Source organism: Carassius auratus, chromosome 7 (genome assembly GCF_003368295.1).
Source record: "Carassius auratus strain Wakin chromosome 7, ASM336829v1, whole genome shotgun sequence".
Taxonomy (NCBI): Eukaryota; Metazoa; Chordata; class Actinopteri; order Cypriniformes; family Cyprinidae; genus Carassius; species Carassius auratus.
Window position 1 is genome coordinate 12,094,573 of NC_039249.1, and position 18,071 is coordinate 12,112,643.

Consider the following 18,071-nt stretch of genomic DNA (forward strand, 5'->3'; position numbering starts at 1 on the left):
TACAATAACATTCCCATACCTAATGTCCTGTATGTATTTGTTGATAATGTATCTAAAAATTAGTGGAGGACAAGTTGTTATGAACAGAGATGCTTTATGCTAAGCACTTCACACTAACTCATAAGCACACAGTTTTTTGTTTGTTTGTTTTTAAAAGGAAAAAACGGCATTATGCATTCTATGACTTGGAAGAAACTCTAAATATTTAATCTAAAAAAAATGTCCTGCCTCCTTTGGCTGCTACCAGTAATTATTAAGTGTCTTTGCATAGCAGACTACTCACGTGTACACCTGTAAACATGCTGGTGTGGGGGGCAGGAAGAGAGAGAGAGAGAGAGAGAGAGAGAGAGACAGACATAGAACAGATGAAGCACTAGGCCACTAATTATGCATGCCAGGGCCTCCTCTGATGCATGTTTAGCTGCAGATATTTTAAACACATTTTAGTGGTTTTATAGGCATGATGTGTGCATGTTCAATCAAGTGATTCAGATCTCATTGAGAGGGGAATGTGTGATGTTCAGATCATCTTTCTTGGTACATTAGAAAGAGCAGTGGCAGAGAGCTGGTTAAGGACTTGCTGTTGCTCAACAGGAAACTCAAACATTCTGCGGCATGTAACACACACAGGGTGGCTTGCTGATGCACTTTTCACATTTTATCCTCTGTAGCTATCATTCAAAAACAAAAATGATGGCCATAACAGAAGTTTAATAAAATATGAACAGTAATGACCAATAAATAGCCCCAAAGATTCATGAGAACTATAAAACACAACTAGCCCTAGGAACAGAGCTCATTTGCATGCCTGAAATAAAATGGAAAAATAAGTACAGCATATTTGAAACTTTATTTACATGATGTTTAAAGAATGCAGCTTGTTTCCCACACTGTGTTAAAATCTACTTGGCCACACTGTCTTAAGAGGGACTGAAGGGATGAGATTTGCATAGATCCACAATATAAAACTCCACTTACATTTTTATGAGGGCTGAAAAAAATACAATCAAGGACAACAGAAGTAGAATGCAAGAGCATGGCAGGAAATGGATCAGCTGACATGCTGGTAATGCTTTCAGAGACTGCTTGTAAAAAATAAGCCCTGAAACATCAACTTTCAGCAAAGAGAGTATTGAAAATACACACTATTGTTTATAAGCATGCAGTCAGTCGTCTGTTTTAATGTTTTGTAAAAAATCTCTTATGCTGACCAAATCTGCATTTGTTTGATCAAATATACAGTTACACTACCTCAAACTATTATTACAAAATTAAAACCGTTTTCTACTTTAACATATACTCCTGTGATGCAAAGCTGAACTTTTGGCAGTCATTACCCCAGGTCTCAATGTCACATGATCCTTCAGTAATCATTCTAATTTGCTGATTTGGTGCTCAAGAAACACTTCTTACTACTTTCACAGTTAAATACAGTGTTGTGATATAGTTCTTCAAGATTCTTTGGTGAAAAGAAAGCTTCAGAAAGTGTTTATTAGAAAGATATTTTTTGTAACAACCTACAAGTATTCTCTCCCAATAAAAATATTACTTTCTTAAAAACAAATATTACACGCTGCAGGTGTCCCGAGTTCGGGACTTTTCCCAATCCCACTATCTCACACTACACTGTCCTATCTAAATAAAGGCAAAAAAAAGGCTTACTGACTTCAAACTTTTGATATATAATATTCAACATATTATTATAAACTTGATGAGAAAGTCAGACCAGAAAGTTTGAAAAGATTAAAAAGAAAAAACTGAAGATTAAAAAGTTTTAGGTTTGATGGTTTTCAGTCTGAAATAGTTTGAAGTTTAAAGTAGTTTTGAAAGCTTAATGTTTGACTGTTCAAAGGCAATACAGTCGGTCAGAGAAAGACAGACAGACAGATGATAGATAGATAGAAATAGTCAGATGATAGATTTTCTTCACAATTACAATAACATTTGACTTGGCCTTTATTTGGCCTTCTGAAAGTACAGTAGATGCATTTAGGAATCTTTAAAGGGCCATTATGCTCTTTTACAAAGTCTTGATTTTGTTTTGGGGCTGTACTAGGTCATTTCACATATATTATTACAATACCTCTTTCCCCTGGCATGAACAGCTTGAAGAGTTCCTGTATCAAATGAAGGACTGTGTTCTTGAATATGAAATGTGCAGTGATAGGTTAGCTGGACCAGTGTGTGCTATGATTGACAGCACTCAGCAACTGGTCTGGAAATGCCCTGCCTTTTACCAAAGCTGCCTGCTACAAGCTTCAGTTTAAATATTGCGACAAAATCAAATTAACTTAAGCGTGATTTAAACCCGGATGATTGTAACCAGTCTAAGCTCGTCTTTCTTGGGAACACTAGCTCGTCTCTGACATAGTGATAACACTCATTGTCTTCTCTAGTGCAGCTCAACCAGTTCTCATCCCATTCATCGATCTTTGTGATATCACAAATCCCCGAAAATATGCGTTGTAGTCCAAACGAGTCATTCGCTGTAGTTTCTGAAAAGTGATTTCTGTTAAATAAAATAACTCCTTTTGATATTGGACTTTGAGCTTTGTAACTTTGCAGATCATTTTCATGCTCAAAAAGCAACATTACAGACTAACTACAGTTGAAAAAGTGAATGAGCATAATAGCACCCCTTTAAGATTACTTACAAGAAAACAGCAACGCATTTTATGGATGACAGTTTCGTGGAATAACATTAAGCTCTTTTTGTCCTTCCCTCAACTTCCTTTAAAAAGCACTATGTAGTGAAGTTAGGTTAAAGGTAAATAATAAAAAGCGATTTACCTGAGGCCACAGCGGCAGTGCTGGCTTGGCTGCTACTGCTGCTAACATCTACATACAGCTCATCCTCTGCCTCAGTGGAGGAAGGGGAGGAGGAGTCAGAGGTCAGCTCCTCGCTAGAGCTGCTGGTACTGTGCAGGAGGGCGTACTTCTTTCGAGCAAACACCTCTCGCTTCTTTCTCTGCAGCAGTAATCGCTCCTTCTGCCTTGGAGTCTGCTGAGCTCCACCTCCTGTCCCGCCCTTCACAAAACGCTTCCTGTGCAATGGCCTGTGTGAGTTGAGACACGGACGTTTCACATGATTGCTTTCCGGCTCAAGCCGTGCCCACTTGTGCGACCTGCTGGCACGAGTCCGGGCGACTAGCGGCCGCATGCCTACTGCGTTGCCAGGCCCTCCTCCTGCACTCCCAGTGGAGGCCGAACCAGAAACCTTGAGCTGCTGCTGTCTAACTGTCATTGGCCTACCGTCTTCCTCTGAGCTAAGAGTGTCCGAGTCACCAAACCGAAGGCTGGAGGAGGGCGAAGAGGCACAGTCACTCAAAGAGGACTCTGGGTTCCTCTCGTCTTCACTACGTGTCTCTAGCAGCATGGGCATGTGGTGGGGCGGAGTGAGGGCTTCCTCACTCACTGGCGCTTCCTTCAGAGAGCAATACGATGGCCCAGGCTGCTGGCTCTTGCGCTTTTTGCGTCCTGACAAGCCTCTTTCACAGTCTCTGCGACCTCCAGCATCCCGTGAAGGCCGTAGTCTGGTCTCGGGACATAGCGGAGAAGAGAAATCACTTCCTGCCTTGCCAATCACCTCCATCTCAGCAGGGAAGCTCTTAGCCGTCTCCATGGGTTCAGGGTTAGCCAGAGGCCCCTTCAGGGGCTCCTGCTTACGTCGTACATCAGACGGAATCTCACTCTTCATTGCGACTAACCCACAACAAAGTGCCACTGAGGCTCAATACATGGAATCCTAGGGTTCCATTGGAGATCCAGCAATCCTACAACTGGAAAACAAAGAAATAGGCAGAGGATGAGAATACTGACCCTAAAAGACCCAAACGAATTATATGAACAACAGACCAAGACAGAGTTACACAAAAAGACCAACAGAACCAAGTAAAAAAAAAAAAACAAAAAAAAAAAAATAGCCAAAAAAAGAGGGGAAGAAGCATTTCTAATTTTTGTCAAAGTTCAAAACATTTGTGCTGCTTAATATTTTTATGTAAACCGTGACACTGTTTTTAAGTAGAAAGATTTATTTGATCACATTAATACAGTTGACGTCAAAAGTATACATACACCTGGTAGAATCTGCAAAATGTTAATTATTTTACCAACATAAGAGGCATCATATGACCTGAATGAGATGTTTACATATAGTCCACAAGAGAAATTAATAGTTGAATTTATAAAAATGAGCTCTTTACATACAGACTAAATAATATAGAATTTTTATTTCAAGCCACTTGTTATTGGTGATAATAATCTGTGGCTTATCGATATTTGTCCGAGTTCTTTGTACATCCCTACAATGCGACAAGTCAAACAGAATGCGTGTATGGAAAACAAGCTTTCCCTTTGTTTCCAATGCAAAACCTAGGTCGGAATTGGTTGTGAAGATTGTTTTAGCAGCCATTTCTGGCCGAGCATGAGTCAGACAGCGTTGTTATCCAGGCAGCACTCGTTCATGCTGTAATAAAGGAAAGGAAACGGTGACTAAAGAAAGGTCATCTCTTGCATGCTGTAGACAGAAACGAGCAACTGCGCACGTTTCAGGAGCGGCTTAATACCTCCTGCAAAAGACTACCACATAAACCTAGCATGCACAGGATAATGGTGCTAGGGGTCATTATTTCCCACCCTCACCTAGTTTTCCATTATTCTTACGATAAACAGCATAGGAAAAGAGCAACCCATATCTCTCACACAATGCGAGGCCTAATAGCAGACAGCTGTTTGTTGTTTTGCATAAAATGGTGTTCAATACAGGTGTATACGAACACATTGATCCCTATATAATGCAGTTATTTGTGCTGAAGCAACCTAATTAAATCCCTCTTAAATTAGGTTCCCGTTTGCTTGCATAATGGGTATTTATCCATCACTGCCCGTAATGTTCACGATGATTACCAACGTCCACAAAGCCTCTTTCTCCTCTCATTATGAAAATCTAACAATTCAGCCATTTTATTCATTACCTCTTTTCTGCTCATCTCACAACCATTTTTCCCTCTTTAATCAAAATCTCGCCATGTTTCTGATCACTCTTCCATTCACCAGAATCCCATTACGCTCCCACATTTCTTCAGCCTTCCCTAATTAACATCTCGAAACCCAGAGTGGCACCATGCCCCGCACGCCTTACGCTTCACAGCAGTCATGACAAGGCCCAGCGTTCCCTTACCTTTAAATTATGAAAGCACCCATCTGTTACACAGGGCATAGTCTCTGCTTTTGAGTCCTCTTCTCTATCTGGTGGCAAAGAGCCTAAAAGGTAGTTTCCTGTATACAGCAATCTAAGACGAGAGCATTCCAGCGATTCATATTGCCACAGTTTGAGTGTGCTTCAAGATAATACATTGACATAATATACAAATTAGAAACAAAACTCACAACGAAAGGACTGCCCTGTGAATAGTACCATCTTGTACAATGAAAGGAATAGTTTAGAGAAATATGTTTTAACTCTGTATTGCATATATACACCAAGTGCTGCTACCATACATTTCTAGAATGCGTTACAGGCCTAAATATTGGAAATACACACAACAACTATTTAAAAAATTGGTATTGGCAAGAGTTTTTTCTTTAATGTTTTTGAAAACATTTCTTTGGGGAACTCACCAAGGCTGCATTCATCTGATCAAATTGTTTTTTTTTTGTTAGCTTTTTCATTATAATCCAAAATGTTATATCCTAGTCTGTTCTTCTAATTTGTTTTGTTCTGTATGCGTTGTATTTTGTTTTATCTAAAGTCCTTTAAGAAGCTGCTTTTAAGGTGCTATATAAAAAATAAAGTTTATTGATTGTTATCAAAGTAAATTACAGTCGAAAATAACCATTCTCTGTTTTAATATATTTAAAATTATTATTTTCCTGTGATGGCAAGCTGAATTGATTTTATTTATAATATTATCAGTGTTTAGAAGTTCTTTGCTATTTAAATGCTTATATTTCTGTGGAAACGGTTGTTTCAGGATTCTTTGATTAAAAGAAATTTCAAAAGAACAGCACTTATTTGAAATAAAGATATGTTGGAACATTATAAATATCTTAAAATAAATAAGCTAAACATTACAACACCTGTGCTGAAAATCTGTTTACATCAGTTAAAGCACTGTAGGCTAACACTGGGTGCAATCTCAGTATAGAAAATAAATATACAAGTAATATAAATTTAAAAAACTGTTGCTCTATTCCAGAGGTAAAAACCAAACAAAGACTAAAGAATAAAAACTGCACAAAATGTCTTCCTTCAAAGTAAACAATTTCAGGTTCCCAGTAACTGCAGTCTAAATGTTTCACTGTAACTATGGTAATACTGTTATTCTATCAAGACCACTAACTTTTATTATGACCCACTATATTGAGCAACATCCAGTTCCACAAAAGCAAACCAAAAGAAACCATCTCACAATCTTTTAATATAATCTCAAGAAACTTGGTCAATAACGCTGTAAATTTCCAAAAATGGGGAACATTTTGCGAAGCTTTTTTATACAGACAGAAGCCACATTTACACTCCTTCTGTAAATATCACTATTAATGCAAGACTCAGATAAAAGAAGATGAGGAACTCAAGCAACACATGAAAACTGTGTGACTGGGTCTCCTTTGCATGACTAGAATTATTTATTCAGTCTTTTTTTAAGTGGCAAAGTATATGATTCTTCATGCCATTTCATAGCATCATTTTCCCTGTATAAGAGCTCAAACTGTGTTTACCAACATCCCTGAGCTAGACTGCTCCCCCAGGCTCCTCTGAGGCTGATCCTGTCACCCTGTGATGTACCACTGTGCCACGCAACAAAGTGCACCACAGCACTTCCATATGAGGGGGTCCCAGAGGGGCCCATTGCGGCAGTGCCTCTTGACGCCAAGGTGGATACAGATTTCAGAAGATAGGGATTATGAGGGACTGTTTTAATTCCTTCCCCAAGGATTGCTGTGTATATCTATGTTGAGCAGCTCAGCAATAAGCAATAGCAGGACACACAGCCAGAAAGTGGGAGAATAACTGTAAATATCACTTCAAATCCACCACACAAATTATACAGTTCACGAAATATCAATGTGTTTTCAAAAAATGGAAACAATAATTCAAGTTACATCTAAAAGGCCCAAAAGGTTTTTGTTTTTTTTGCATGAATTCACAATAGACTCATTTCATGTCATGTTGAAGGATCACTTTTGAACTGTGCAAAGAGGTTTTTTTTTCATATTAAAAAATAAATACAATATTAATACATTATCAAAATTCAGCTGAATCATTTTGTATGATTCAGAATTGAATAGAATTCTGAACAAATTGTGTCAAATCTGACAGATAGTCTTTCCCCCAACGTTTTTGAAGACCATGAGTCAAGCTCAGATATCAATACACTACTAAACCTAAAATCACAGTTATTGCTTCACCAGGCATGACGTCTTGTTATGTTGGAGAGCTGAAACACTTATCACTAATAGATACAAATTAATCCTTAATAGAGGCAGATGACATTACATTTTAAAGAGCCATTGGGACAAATGGCATAGTATTTTCATATCTGGATGAAATATGAAGACAACAGCCACTGGGAGCAAAATAAGCAACACTGCCTCTTATTAGTAAGGGTTTATTTTTTCCAAACAGATAATGGAAATTCACAGTGAACAAAACACTGCGTAGTAGTTTGAGCCATGGTGACATTAATAATCCAGTCGCTTTCATTTCAGATGTCGCTGATTTATGGGAGTCAGCACCACATATGTCACACTCCCAGAGGGGGCACATTAAAAATGTTATTGGACATGCAAAAGCTGGAATCTGATCCAGCTGGCCGTTCAAGAAAGCAAGGCCAGCTGACCAATACGCTCTTAAAATGACCAAACGAAACCAGCGTTTCCATTTCCAATCAAATAACAACATCTGCTTCGATAACAACCCCATAAAATCACAACACAAAGACTACGAGGGTTTGATAAACAACAGAAAAGGAAACACACCGATGGCATGTTGATGTTGTCGTTCTCACTTTCTTCAACACATCCACCGACAGCGCTAGAGATTACAAAACATCCTAAAATAGACATCTAAGATACATTTAAGCGATGGTGACTGTTGATGTTACATATCAGTAGCCCACTGGGCATGGATGTTCTGGGACAAACACACAAACACTCTCTCCTGAAACTGCTAGCGGCGGGCTATTAGCCTATCCAGTTAGTCAAACAATAGCTTCAACCAACTGAAATTTAGCGTAAAAACAACCACAAAGAGCGTCTCTTACCTCTATACACGTCAGGAAATTATCCCTCTTGGACTTAACCCCCTTTCCAGGGTACAATGTTCGTCGACAGAAGTGTAAAAATAAAAAAAAAGTATTGGGGAAGCGAGTGAACGTCAGCGGAGGCTCGTGTTAAACTGACAGACACACAAACCCGAGAGAGCAGAGAACAGAGGCCCAGCGCTTTAGCCTCCCCGCTAACTGACGGATATTTCGACGATTCCGCTCTAAATATATGAGGATACGCGCGCGAGTCACAATATCACACGGTAAACGTCACGGCGAGCTAAACTGACAGAGAGGACATTTTATTTATCGGTCATATGTGGCCAGATTTCCTCCTCGTTTGCCTCAGAGTGCGAGTCCCCATTCCTGCCGATCCGCGGCGTCCATTAGAGCGCTGCTGTGTGTGTGTGTGTGTGTGTGTGTGTGTGTGTGAACAGCTCCGCTGCTGCGTGCGAGTGAGCGAGCGAGCCACGGGAGGGAGTGTTTCGACATTTTACGACATTCTCGCATCCTTGGCGACTCTCGAGGAGCATAACATTAACTAAAGGCGTGTTGAGATTTAGATCGTGAATAATCCATGAATGATCATAATCGCTGAACAATTACTCTTGTGAATCTATATAGATTTTAGCGCGGTTTATGATTTTTGAGTGGTGTGCGTTACTGTGTTGTGGTGGTTGGTCGCCTCATGCTCTCTAGTGGCAGTACTCGTGTAACTCTCACATACTGTACACAAATACATCAACTGAAGCTGCTTGTTTGTATTTATGGGGTTGTCGTTATTTAAACAGAAGAAAACATTACATTGTCTTACAAACAACACTACACAAAATTACCCTTTCTGTTAAAAGCAATGTTAATAATGTTTTTAATAGTGTTTTGGGTCAGGTGATGGGGATATTGGTTTTGATTTATTATTTTTATTAAGGTGATGAAGCTGTTAAACCCTGAGGATAGTTTGTATATGTATTTTCTTTCCCTAAATAAATTATTATTATTCTGTTTTTCAGTGTTTTCAATCTTTTGAATCCCCTCGCCAAAGATGTGCGTACTGTCCAGTTCTGCAAATTAGGCCAGTAGGTGGAGTCAAGTGAATTATGCAGTATTTGTGTGTTCTGAACGGTTCTGAACTAACATTTTGGAACGAGTTATGTACGTTTCTATCAGAAAGAAAACAATTAAGAATGTATTACTACTTTTTGTACTATTATTTTTTTTGTTATTAATTTATTAGTCTTGGTACATTTTCTGTACATAAATGCTAATTATTAGGTAAGAAATCTCTACTGTAAGTTTTTTAGGTACACTGAAATTGTGTCTATGATAGGCATTAAAGCTACTCTCATTGTTTAACTCCATAAAAAAAAAAATTCTTTTGCCTTTATTTATACTTGTTGGAATAATTTTATTCACAGCTGATTTGTCACGCTTTCAGTCTCTGTTTTCCTGGGTGTTCCCTAGTGAGCTCACTTCTCCTTAGGCACTTCACCATAGGCACTTTAATTCCTCTAGTCTGCTTCTGTCTTCACAGTAATTGCACTCCAATTAAATCGCACAGGTGCTGACAATCCTTTGTCATTAGTCTCCCTATGTATAGCTGTCTTTCTCTGTCATCTGTACCGTCTGTGTCTAAGTTCTCGTCTCCCGAGGCTTCCCCTTACCTTCTCGTTCCTCCGAGTTTCCTATCCGGTTCCCTGTTTTGTTTGGTTTGTCACCCTGAACTGTTTATTTTGTATTTAACCTTTTTTGTTACAATAAAGACTACCTGCAATTGGATCTACCCTCTCCTTGTGTTTTCCTAAACACCAACCGTCACATGATTCAAGAAATAATTTTAAAGCATCATACACATTTTCATTCATGCTGTCAGCTGCTTAGTCTGGCTTTTTAGGTTCAACAGATCACTGTTTGAAGACAGAAAAGCAGCCACTCACTTCAAAAGGCAGAGTGAACGAGAGTCAGAGCATGAACATTAAAAAACAAGGTTGATTCATTCACTTAAAATATTTATTATTCAATGAATCACTTCAGCTGTACTTTCTCACTATATCCTTAACATGCATGACTGCTGTTGACTCAGTGCTACATTTATTGTGTTTTATTATATTTGGTTCACAACCTTTGGACTCCAACACTATTTAAAGACCCCATGACTTTTCCAGTTGTTTGTGATTTAATTATGAGAAAAAAAGACTAAAAGCATTCCCCCTAACCATCCCCTTTATATTAATAATGTTGTGTATTATGTAAAATTCTCTCTTTATGATAATTAACATTAAGTAAATAACGGCGATTGGCAAATCAGAACTCAGTATTGTAACAAGCTGCAATAAGCAGCAGCATGTTTCCGTCTTTTTTCGTGCAAAATGGTTCAAGTGCAACTTTTTAAGTTCTTTAAAAAGAAGACAACAAATGGAACGGTTTTTCCTGGATTAGAATTTAAAGACAATCCCCGAAATTATGTCATTGTGCTGAATGTGTTGACTTTGAGGGACTGACTGAGAGATGATGGGAGAGCTGACGAGTGTCAGCAAAAAAGTATGACAAGTTAAGAAACAAAAACATATCTTGAGAATCCAGAATCATTCACTGCACGATGAAACCCATTGGAATGCAGTCAGAATGGCCTTATAATCAAAGCAATGAAATAAAAAATAACCTTGTATTAGGTTTTATGTTTTTATATTTATAGCACAAGCAATTTAAATGTGTTTAGCAATGCGGTGTTTCATTCTTTGAATTAATCTGTTTTTGAACGAATCATGTGAGCCAGTGATTCAACGGTCCATTCACTTGGTTCAGTCGTTTTGAATGAATCGTTTGAGTTGAATGATTCAATAAATCATGTATTAAAACAGGTGCTACGACCTGTCTAGGGTAAGGCCGCAACATAAACTGAAATCAACAATCAAAGGTCCTTTATACATATAGCCTATTTACAGAACCACAGAGTAAAAGCACAACTTCAGAGGTGAGCAAAGGCAAAGACCAAAACAACAAACAAATACCAGGTCATTTCCTAACAGAAAATACTACAAAATAAACAAAATAAAAACTAAATAAAAATACAATATATGCTACCCTAACTCCCTATCTAATAAAAAACAGGAGAAAACAATATTTGCAAATAAAAAATTGCACTCACCCCCTACAGCTTCCAAGTGTGGAAAAGAACACTTACAATACAATACAAAATGGAAAATGAGATTGACAACAATTGAAAAAAAAAAAAAAAAAAAAAAAAAAAAATGAGACAAGACGTAACACGGGGATTTGCTGCCACGTACTGGCAGTTTTATTGTTATATTTATTTATCCATGACATCCAAGGTCAGCACAAAAACACATTCAGCTAAATATTGTTTAATTAGCAGTATTAAACGAAATCCCTCCATTTAAGGCATTTGAAGGAAAATAAAGATTAAAAATAATAGCAATAGTAATAGTGATTTAATGAATATTTTTCATTAAATAAAAATTTTAAATCCTTGTGTAAAATTAGCTCCGGGATAGGAGTAATATATTTACTAACAGTTTTACCCAATAAAATATTTAAAAGTTTGACATAATTAAAAAGCTATGAAAAAAAAATACTTCAGTAGCAAACAATGGTTTCATATTCACATTGTTTAGTTTTAAAAAATGTGTTCAGCCTTTCAAAGCAAAACTCTTTTACCAACAGTGACTATCAACACAATCCTACCTATATGACTGTTCAACTAATCATTATTTAGGAATCAGTCACACAATCTGTAAATAACCTGTAAATTTATTCTCGTGTTTTACAGAGCTGCACGTGAAACCGGAGATAAAGGAAGATTGATAAGCGTCCTTTCGGTTTTCAACCAATCGAGGTCGAGTATTCCCTGACGCAGTGACCAATCAGAGAGAGCGGAGCCGTATTTGAATCACCAGCAGGCCTTTGTACTGTACGGAATGTTTTGAGTTGAGTTGGACAAGGAACACGAAGCAAAGCTAAACGGTCCATTTTTTTTAAAAGTTACATTTTTATTTAAGCACGAGTTCTGCGATAAGCGTATTCGCCATGGATATTCACGCGTTGGTGAGTATTTAATGCAGAAACATGCTTTTGATGTATCTGATGAGAGATTTGCCGTGTGTAACGTCGAAACAACGCCACATTCGCTAGCTTACACTGCTAAAAATTTTTAAAATGGTTCTAGGTAAATTCCTTTAGTTGAAAAATGTCCTTTTCCCACACAGCGCAATGCAAACAACCCTGTTTTTATCGGTGGCAAAGGCGGGCCTGTGAACGGTGCAGGGAGGAGGCCCGTGTTTGGCGAACTGTCCAACTTCACCCACAAACCAGTTCAGACCAAGGTGCGTGTCTTTTATGTAACCTTACCACGATACAACGTGTTCATTTGAAAAGCATGTTACTCCACGTTCCTCTTTCGCCTTCAGAAGGTCCAACCTGTGGTACCTGTGATGCGAGCCGGCCAGCCAGCTGTTGTACCAGTCAAACGTGCCCCGGTGCAGCGCGAGGTACCCCAGCCTGCCCCAGCGCTGCCCTCTGCAGGAGCTGATGTGAGCATGAAGGAAGAGGAGTTGTGCCAAGCCTTTTCCAACACGCTCTTTCCAGTTGAGGACATCGATGAAGGGGATGCTGACATGCCTCAGCTTTGTCCTGAATATGTGAAGGACATCTATGCGTACCTGCGATGCCTTGAGGTACATGACACTTAAAAATGTAACGTCTTTATTTAAACTTCATGCTTCCTCCAGCTGCTGTGCTCTTGTTCCAGGGTCAGCAGTCGGTTCGTCCCCGTTATATGCGTGGCTACGATATCAATGGAAGGATGCGTGCTCTCCTGGTTGACTGGCTCATTCAAGTGCACTCGAGATTTCAGCTCCTGCAGGAAACTTTGTACATGACTGTAGCTATCCTTGATCGCTTTCTCCAGGTACAAGTTATAACCCAAGCAGTGGAGCTTTAGATGACCTGAACTAACACGGGAAGAGATCAGTATTTTGGCTTTATAGATCCAATATTAAAATGGTATTTGAATGGACCCATGATTTTCTTAAGTGTAGAGTTACAAGTTTCCTTGTTCATACAGTTGACTGGGTTCTTAGGCTTATTTTTATTTTTTTGGTGTGTATATGTTGTCTACAATGAGTTTAAAAGCCACGCAGTGAATGAAGAGCTATCAAGCAAGCTTCTATTTTAGCATTGTGGTTTTGATAAAATGCTGCTTTTCAATTTGGCTGGGTTTGGTGTCAATTTGAATGAGATCCAGTACCAAGCTACATGTAAAAGCAGTTATTTGGCAACACTGCAATATACATGGTCTTAATTTATTATTTTAATTTTTTTTTTTTTCTCTCCCCACTTCCCCTTGTTCTCTTTAAGGTCCAGCCTGTGACCCGTAAGAAGCTCCAGCTAGTAGGTGTAACTGCAATGCTGATTGCTTGTAAATACGAGGAGATGTATGTGCCAATGGTTGGGGACTTTGCCTACATTGCTGACGATGCCTTCACAAAAGCTCAGATCCGAGAGATGGAGATGCTGATTCTCAGTGAGCTCAACTTTGAGCTCGGACGTCCTCTGCCCCTGCACTTCCTGCGGAGGGCTTCAAAGGCTGGGAATGTAGGTTCAGGTTTTATGATCCCTGATGTGGTTTGGTACAGCATCAGATGTTGAGTCATCCATTCCTTTATTTTCTTTAATTCTAAACGTCTGCTTTTTAGGCTGATGCTGAGAAGCATACACTTGCGAAATATTTCCTAGAACTGACACTACTTGACTACGACATGGTCCACTTTAACCCTTCGGAGACTGCAGCTGCTGCCCTGTGCCTTTCTCAACTTGTACTTGATGGCCAAAAATGGGTAATTGTCTTCTAATTTCAGAATTCTGTATCTGCTTATCAGTTTAATGATCCATCTTTTAATTCCTCCTGTTGCAGTCACCAACCCAGCAACACTACTCTTCCTATGATGAGGCTCACCTGAAGCCGATCATGCAGCAGATTGCCAAAAATGTGGTTATGGTCAATGAAGGGCTCTCAAAGCATGTGGTAAGCAGTTTCCCGCACTTGTGCATGGGGATTTGGTTCTACTGAATGCTCTGCTGATGTTGTCCATCTTTTGCAGACGGTGAGAAAGAAATACTCCAGCAGTAGGCTCATGAAGATCAGCCTTCTTCCCCAGCTGAAGTCGTCACTTGTGAAGGATCTGGCTGCTCCTCTGCTGTCCAGCTCTTGAGTGCTTCTATGTGGGAATGGACACTGAAACCTGCACTTTATTTTGTGTCAGCCATTTTGGGAGATGGACTGCTGCTTTTTAAACTGATGTACATATTCTGTATAAATAAACATTGTTCTACTTTTTTTATGAAGATTACGCTTTTAATCTGAGGGTTTAAGGTTTTTTTTTGTAACTGGTTTTATGAACTTGCTGGAGCTGTATTTTATATATTGCTTTACCTTGGTGGCCAAATTGAAGCTGGAATCAATTAAAATCCAAAGATTTATTACAATTTTCTGACTTGTGTTTTCATGTTGACCGTGATTATGTGCACACTCTTAAATATAACCGCTTGTACGTGACTATATTTATCCTAAAGTCTCTTCACCTGCTGTCAGTGTTGCACAATGCTTGTAATCAGTTTAATTTCCAAAGTGAAGAAGGGCAAGTTTTAAAGGCCTTGGGTGTTAAGGATGCTCAAATGCAAATGGTTTTGTTTCAAGAGCAACCATGAATTCCTATTTTGCTTTTTTTTTTTTTTTTTTTTTATTCTTAGTTTTCAGTCAGTCCCTTCATTATTCAGTATAATCCATTTCATATTTTTTTTTTTTTCAGAGAGATTAGTGGAAATGTTTATTGAAACCAGATTTTTGGGATGTAGAACACTACTTGTTGGATTTGTGTTTGTCAGATGGAGTCTGAGCATTGAAACATATGCAACTAAGATTATTCAATAAACTGCTTTTATTACCACCACTTTGTTTCTTGCTCTCCACTGACTTTGCTCAGTCAACTCTTTGGCTGAGAGCTGGTTAATATGATTTTTGGGTACCAAAAGATAAGATCGGTTTTGGGTATTAGACCACTTTAATGACTAGTTTTGTTACCATACAAAATGGCTATTTTCTAACAGGATCTGGCATCTGGGACTAGATCTTAATTATCTGGCGTGAAGGCATGATCTAACAGTCTCGTTCACTAATTATTCATTATAATTAACAACAAAATATTTAAGGGATAGTTCACCCAAAAATGAAAATTCAGTTTTTAAGTACTCCCCCTCATAACATTCCAACCCCATAAGACATTCATTAATCTCTGTAACACACATTAAGATATTTTTGATGGAATCTGAGAGCTTTCCGACCCTCCATACAGTAGAAATCAAGGGTCCTACGACAGTCAAGTCACAGAAGTGTAGTCAGGACAATGTTTAAACAGTCCATGTGACATCAGTGGTTCATCCGTAATGTTATGAAGCTACGAGAATACTTTTTGTGCAAAAAAAAAAACTCTTCTCTTCCGTTTTACTGTCCGCCGATTTTCACAAAAGTGGAAATGGAATTGTTGAATGAAGTCATTATTTTTTTTTTCTTTGCACACAAAAAGTATTGTCGTAGAATTACAGTTCAACCACTGATGTCACATGAACTATTTTAATAAGGTACTTTCTACTTGTATGGGCTTTGAACATGGTAGTTACGTTGCTGTCTATGGAGAGTCAGAAAGCTCTCAGATTTTATCAAAAGTTGATTGAAGGTCTTAGAAATTTGGAACGACCTGAGGGTCAGTAATTAATGACAAAATTTTCATTGTTGGGTGAACTATTCCTTTAAGAATAAAACTGCCATTTTCAATCATTTTCAGTTACTAATATGTATTTTCTAAATACTTTTTATGAATTAAAGTTCTTCAAAGGAATGTTCTTACAAGTCACCATAGATAACGTAATATAAGGAAAACCTCCAACTTGTCTTAAGTACCAAAAATTAAGATTCTTTTTAAGACCTTAAGAAATTAAGACTTTCTTTTTAAGATATTGACGGATCCAGCCTCTGATTCTGCATTTAGTGAATGTTTGTGTGGATGAGCTGACCAGTACATTTGTACGTTGTCAAACATAATAATAAATATAATATTTTGTAACTATACAGTAACAATGTGCTGATTGTGTGTCTTTAATGCATTGGAATACCACTGTAGTTTAAATGTAGACAGTTTTACAGTCTGCATCTTTTGCACAACGATACATTCAGCATTGTTCTGAGATTATGAACTCCAAAAGCATACAAACCATGGTTTTCAAGAGCCGTAGTGCATTTTATACATCTGGGTTTCTGTTAATTACAAGGTGAAAAGCAATAACATATAAAACGGTCCTTAGCAGCAAAACATTCCCCACTAAAACCATTGATCCGGACATGACTTCAAGAAACTGGAAAAAATAAAATAAAATAAAACTCATGAACAGCAGGTGGCTCTAAAAGGCAAACACCTTAATTTACACATAAAACTGATCCATTTCAAAAGCAAAATAAAAAAGAAGCCTGTTCCCACATAAAATGGCTACTTCATCTCTTCAAGTGAATTAAGATCACCTTAAATATCAATGACAGATGAACAAACCACATCGGAAATAACCTGTAGAAAGCTATTATATAAATACAATAAATAGTTTGATCAGTGCTCACAGGGACAGTTCAGTATTCAGCGCCCTGGAGGAAAGTTTTGTGTCCGACTGGGGTCTGCCCGTGTGGTCTCAAGTGTCCGTGGCACCAGAACGCAGAGCTTTCGAGGCACACCTCACACCTTCCTTCATTACCTCAGGCTTCTTTGCTTTTTTTTTGTCCTTCTTTATCTAACAAGTCTGCGCCCCTCATTAAATGCAGAAGAGGTTAGATCTTAGCCACGTAGTTGTTTGGGAAAAGGCCTTGTTTACCTCTCAGCCTCCCTGTCCACCATCCAGAGGCATCTAGACATAATGGACAGATATCAAAATGACATAATTAACAGATATCAAAAATACATTCTGCCACATTAAAAACATTTACTGTATATTAGGTAAAACAAGCATTTTGTACCCTCTCACCTTCCTTAATGATGTCAATAATGTCATCTGCATTGAAGCTTAGCTCATCTGTGTCTTGGGCATCGTAGGCATAAAGAGCTTTACACTGAGGCACCTGGGGCTTCGGCTTGGGGGCTGGTTTGGGACGGCCACCTCCTGGAGTGGGCCTGTTTGTAGACTGTCTGTGGGCCCTTGGAAAAATATCACAGAGGACATTAACTGATGGAGTTACATGTGACAATTCTAAAACTGCAGCGACCACATGAACATGCTTCTACAAGTGAGGGTAGTCAACTAGGCTCTGGAAGCACCATACAGCTATAGTGAGAGAGTTAGCGGTCTGATTTTGTGGTGTTAGTGTGTTCACCACTAGGTGGCGACAGATTCACATTTATATAGTGACACTGTCGGTATGAACTAGTCTTAGTTTCCAAATAGACTTCATTCAGTTGATCCTCCACCTCACTTTTAAGCCCAGAATAGTTTTTTTGTTTTGTTTTTCAGCTGTTGCGATGAAGGGGCCATTTGATAGCCCTTCAAACGTCATGATGCGTCCGAGTCGACCCGCATCATGACTACAACAGAGAAAATGTTAGAAAATGCCCAACCCAAAGTCCTTAACCTTGTTGAAGTTCAAGGAAAAACCAGTCTCTCATATATATATATATATATATATATTCACAATCTGAGGTCTATGGAGTAACATACACTACCATTCAAAAGTTTGAGATCAGTACATTTTTTTTT

The 18,071-nt window shown here is 38.5% G+C and overlaps 3 protein-coding genes across 11 annotated transcripts in view; 1 reads left to right on the plus strand and 2 right to left on the minus strand.

Annotated features, from left to right (window-relative positions):
• Window positions 1–8,706, minus strand: part of rnf111 (ring finger protein 111) — a 34,657-nt gene extending 25,951 nt beyond the window's left edge. For all 4 annotated transcript variants that reach the window (XM_026267332.1, XM_026267330.1, XM_026267331.1 and 1 more), the window contains exons 1-2: window positions 8,265–8,706; window positions 2,791–3,779 (exon numbers count right to left, since the gene is read on the minus strand). In XM_026267332.1, coding sequence (XP_026123117.1) covers window positions 2,791–3,697 — 907 coding nt within the window. In that variant the 5' untranslated portion in view covers window positions 3,698–3,779; window positions 8,265–8,706. The remainder of the gene's footprint in view (window positions 1–2,790; window positions 3,780–8,264) is intronic.
• Window positions 8,707–11,578: 2,872 nt separating this feature from the next.
• ccnb2 (cyclin B2) lies at window positions 11,579–14,768 on the plus strand. Of its 2 annotated transcripts, none has more exons than XM_026267346.1 (8): window positions 11,579–12,329; window positions 12,491–12,607; window positions 12,695–12,958; window positions 13,033–13,191; window positions 13,641–13,877; window positions 13,979–14,119; window positions 14,197–14,307; window positions 14,384–14,768. In XM_026267346.1, the coding sequence occupies exons 1-8, from the start codon at window positions 12,312–12,314 to the stop codon at window positions 14,492–14,494; spliced, it is 1,158 nt and encodes a 385-aa protein (XP_026123131.1). In that variant the 5' UTR covers window positions 11,579–12,311; the 3' UTR covers window positions 14,495–14,768. The 2 variants fall into 2 exon arrangements, with proteins under 2 accessions (XP_026123131.1, XP_026123130.1); XM_026267345.1 differs by having other exon boundaries at window positions 11,753–12,329; window positions 12,692–12,958.
• The window catches only part of myo1ea (myosin IEa), a 43,686-nt gene continuing 40,281 nt past the window's right edge, over window positions 14,667–18,071 (minus strand). For all 5 annotated transcript variants that reach the window (XM_026267343.1, XM_026267339.1, XM_026267344.1 and 2 more), the window contains 2 exons: window positions 17,346–17,515; window positions 14,667–17,228 (listed from right to left, as the gene is read on the minus strand). In XM_026267343.1, the coding sequence (XP_026123128.1) occupies window positions 17,152–17,228; window positions 17,346–17,515 (247 nt within the window). In that variant the 3' untranslated portion in view covers window positions 14,667–17,151. The remainder of the gene's footprint in view (window positions 17,229–17,345; window positions 17,516–18,071) is intronic.

What these genes read in the sequence shown, in the direction of transcription:
- ccnb2 (XM_026267345.1), top strand. An exon ending in ACAAACCAGTTCAGACCAAG is followed by an intron (nt 12,608 to 12,691) that starts GTGCGTGTCTTT and finishes TTTCGCCTTCAG; the next exon opens with AAGGTCCAACCTGTGGTACC. An exon ending in CGTACCTGCGATGCCTTGAG is followed by an intron (nt 12,959 to 13,032) that starts GTACATGACACT and finishes CTCTTGTTCCAG; the next exon opens with GGTCAGCAGTCGGTTCGTCC.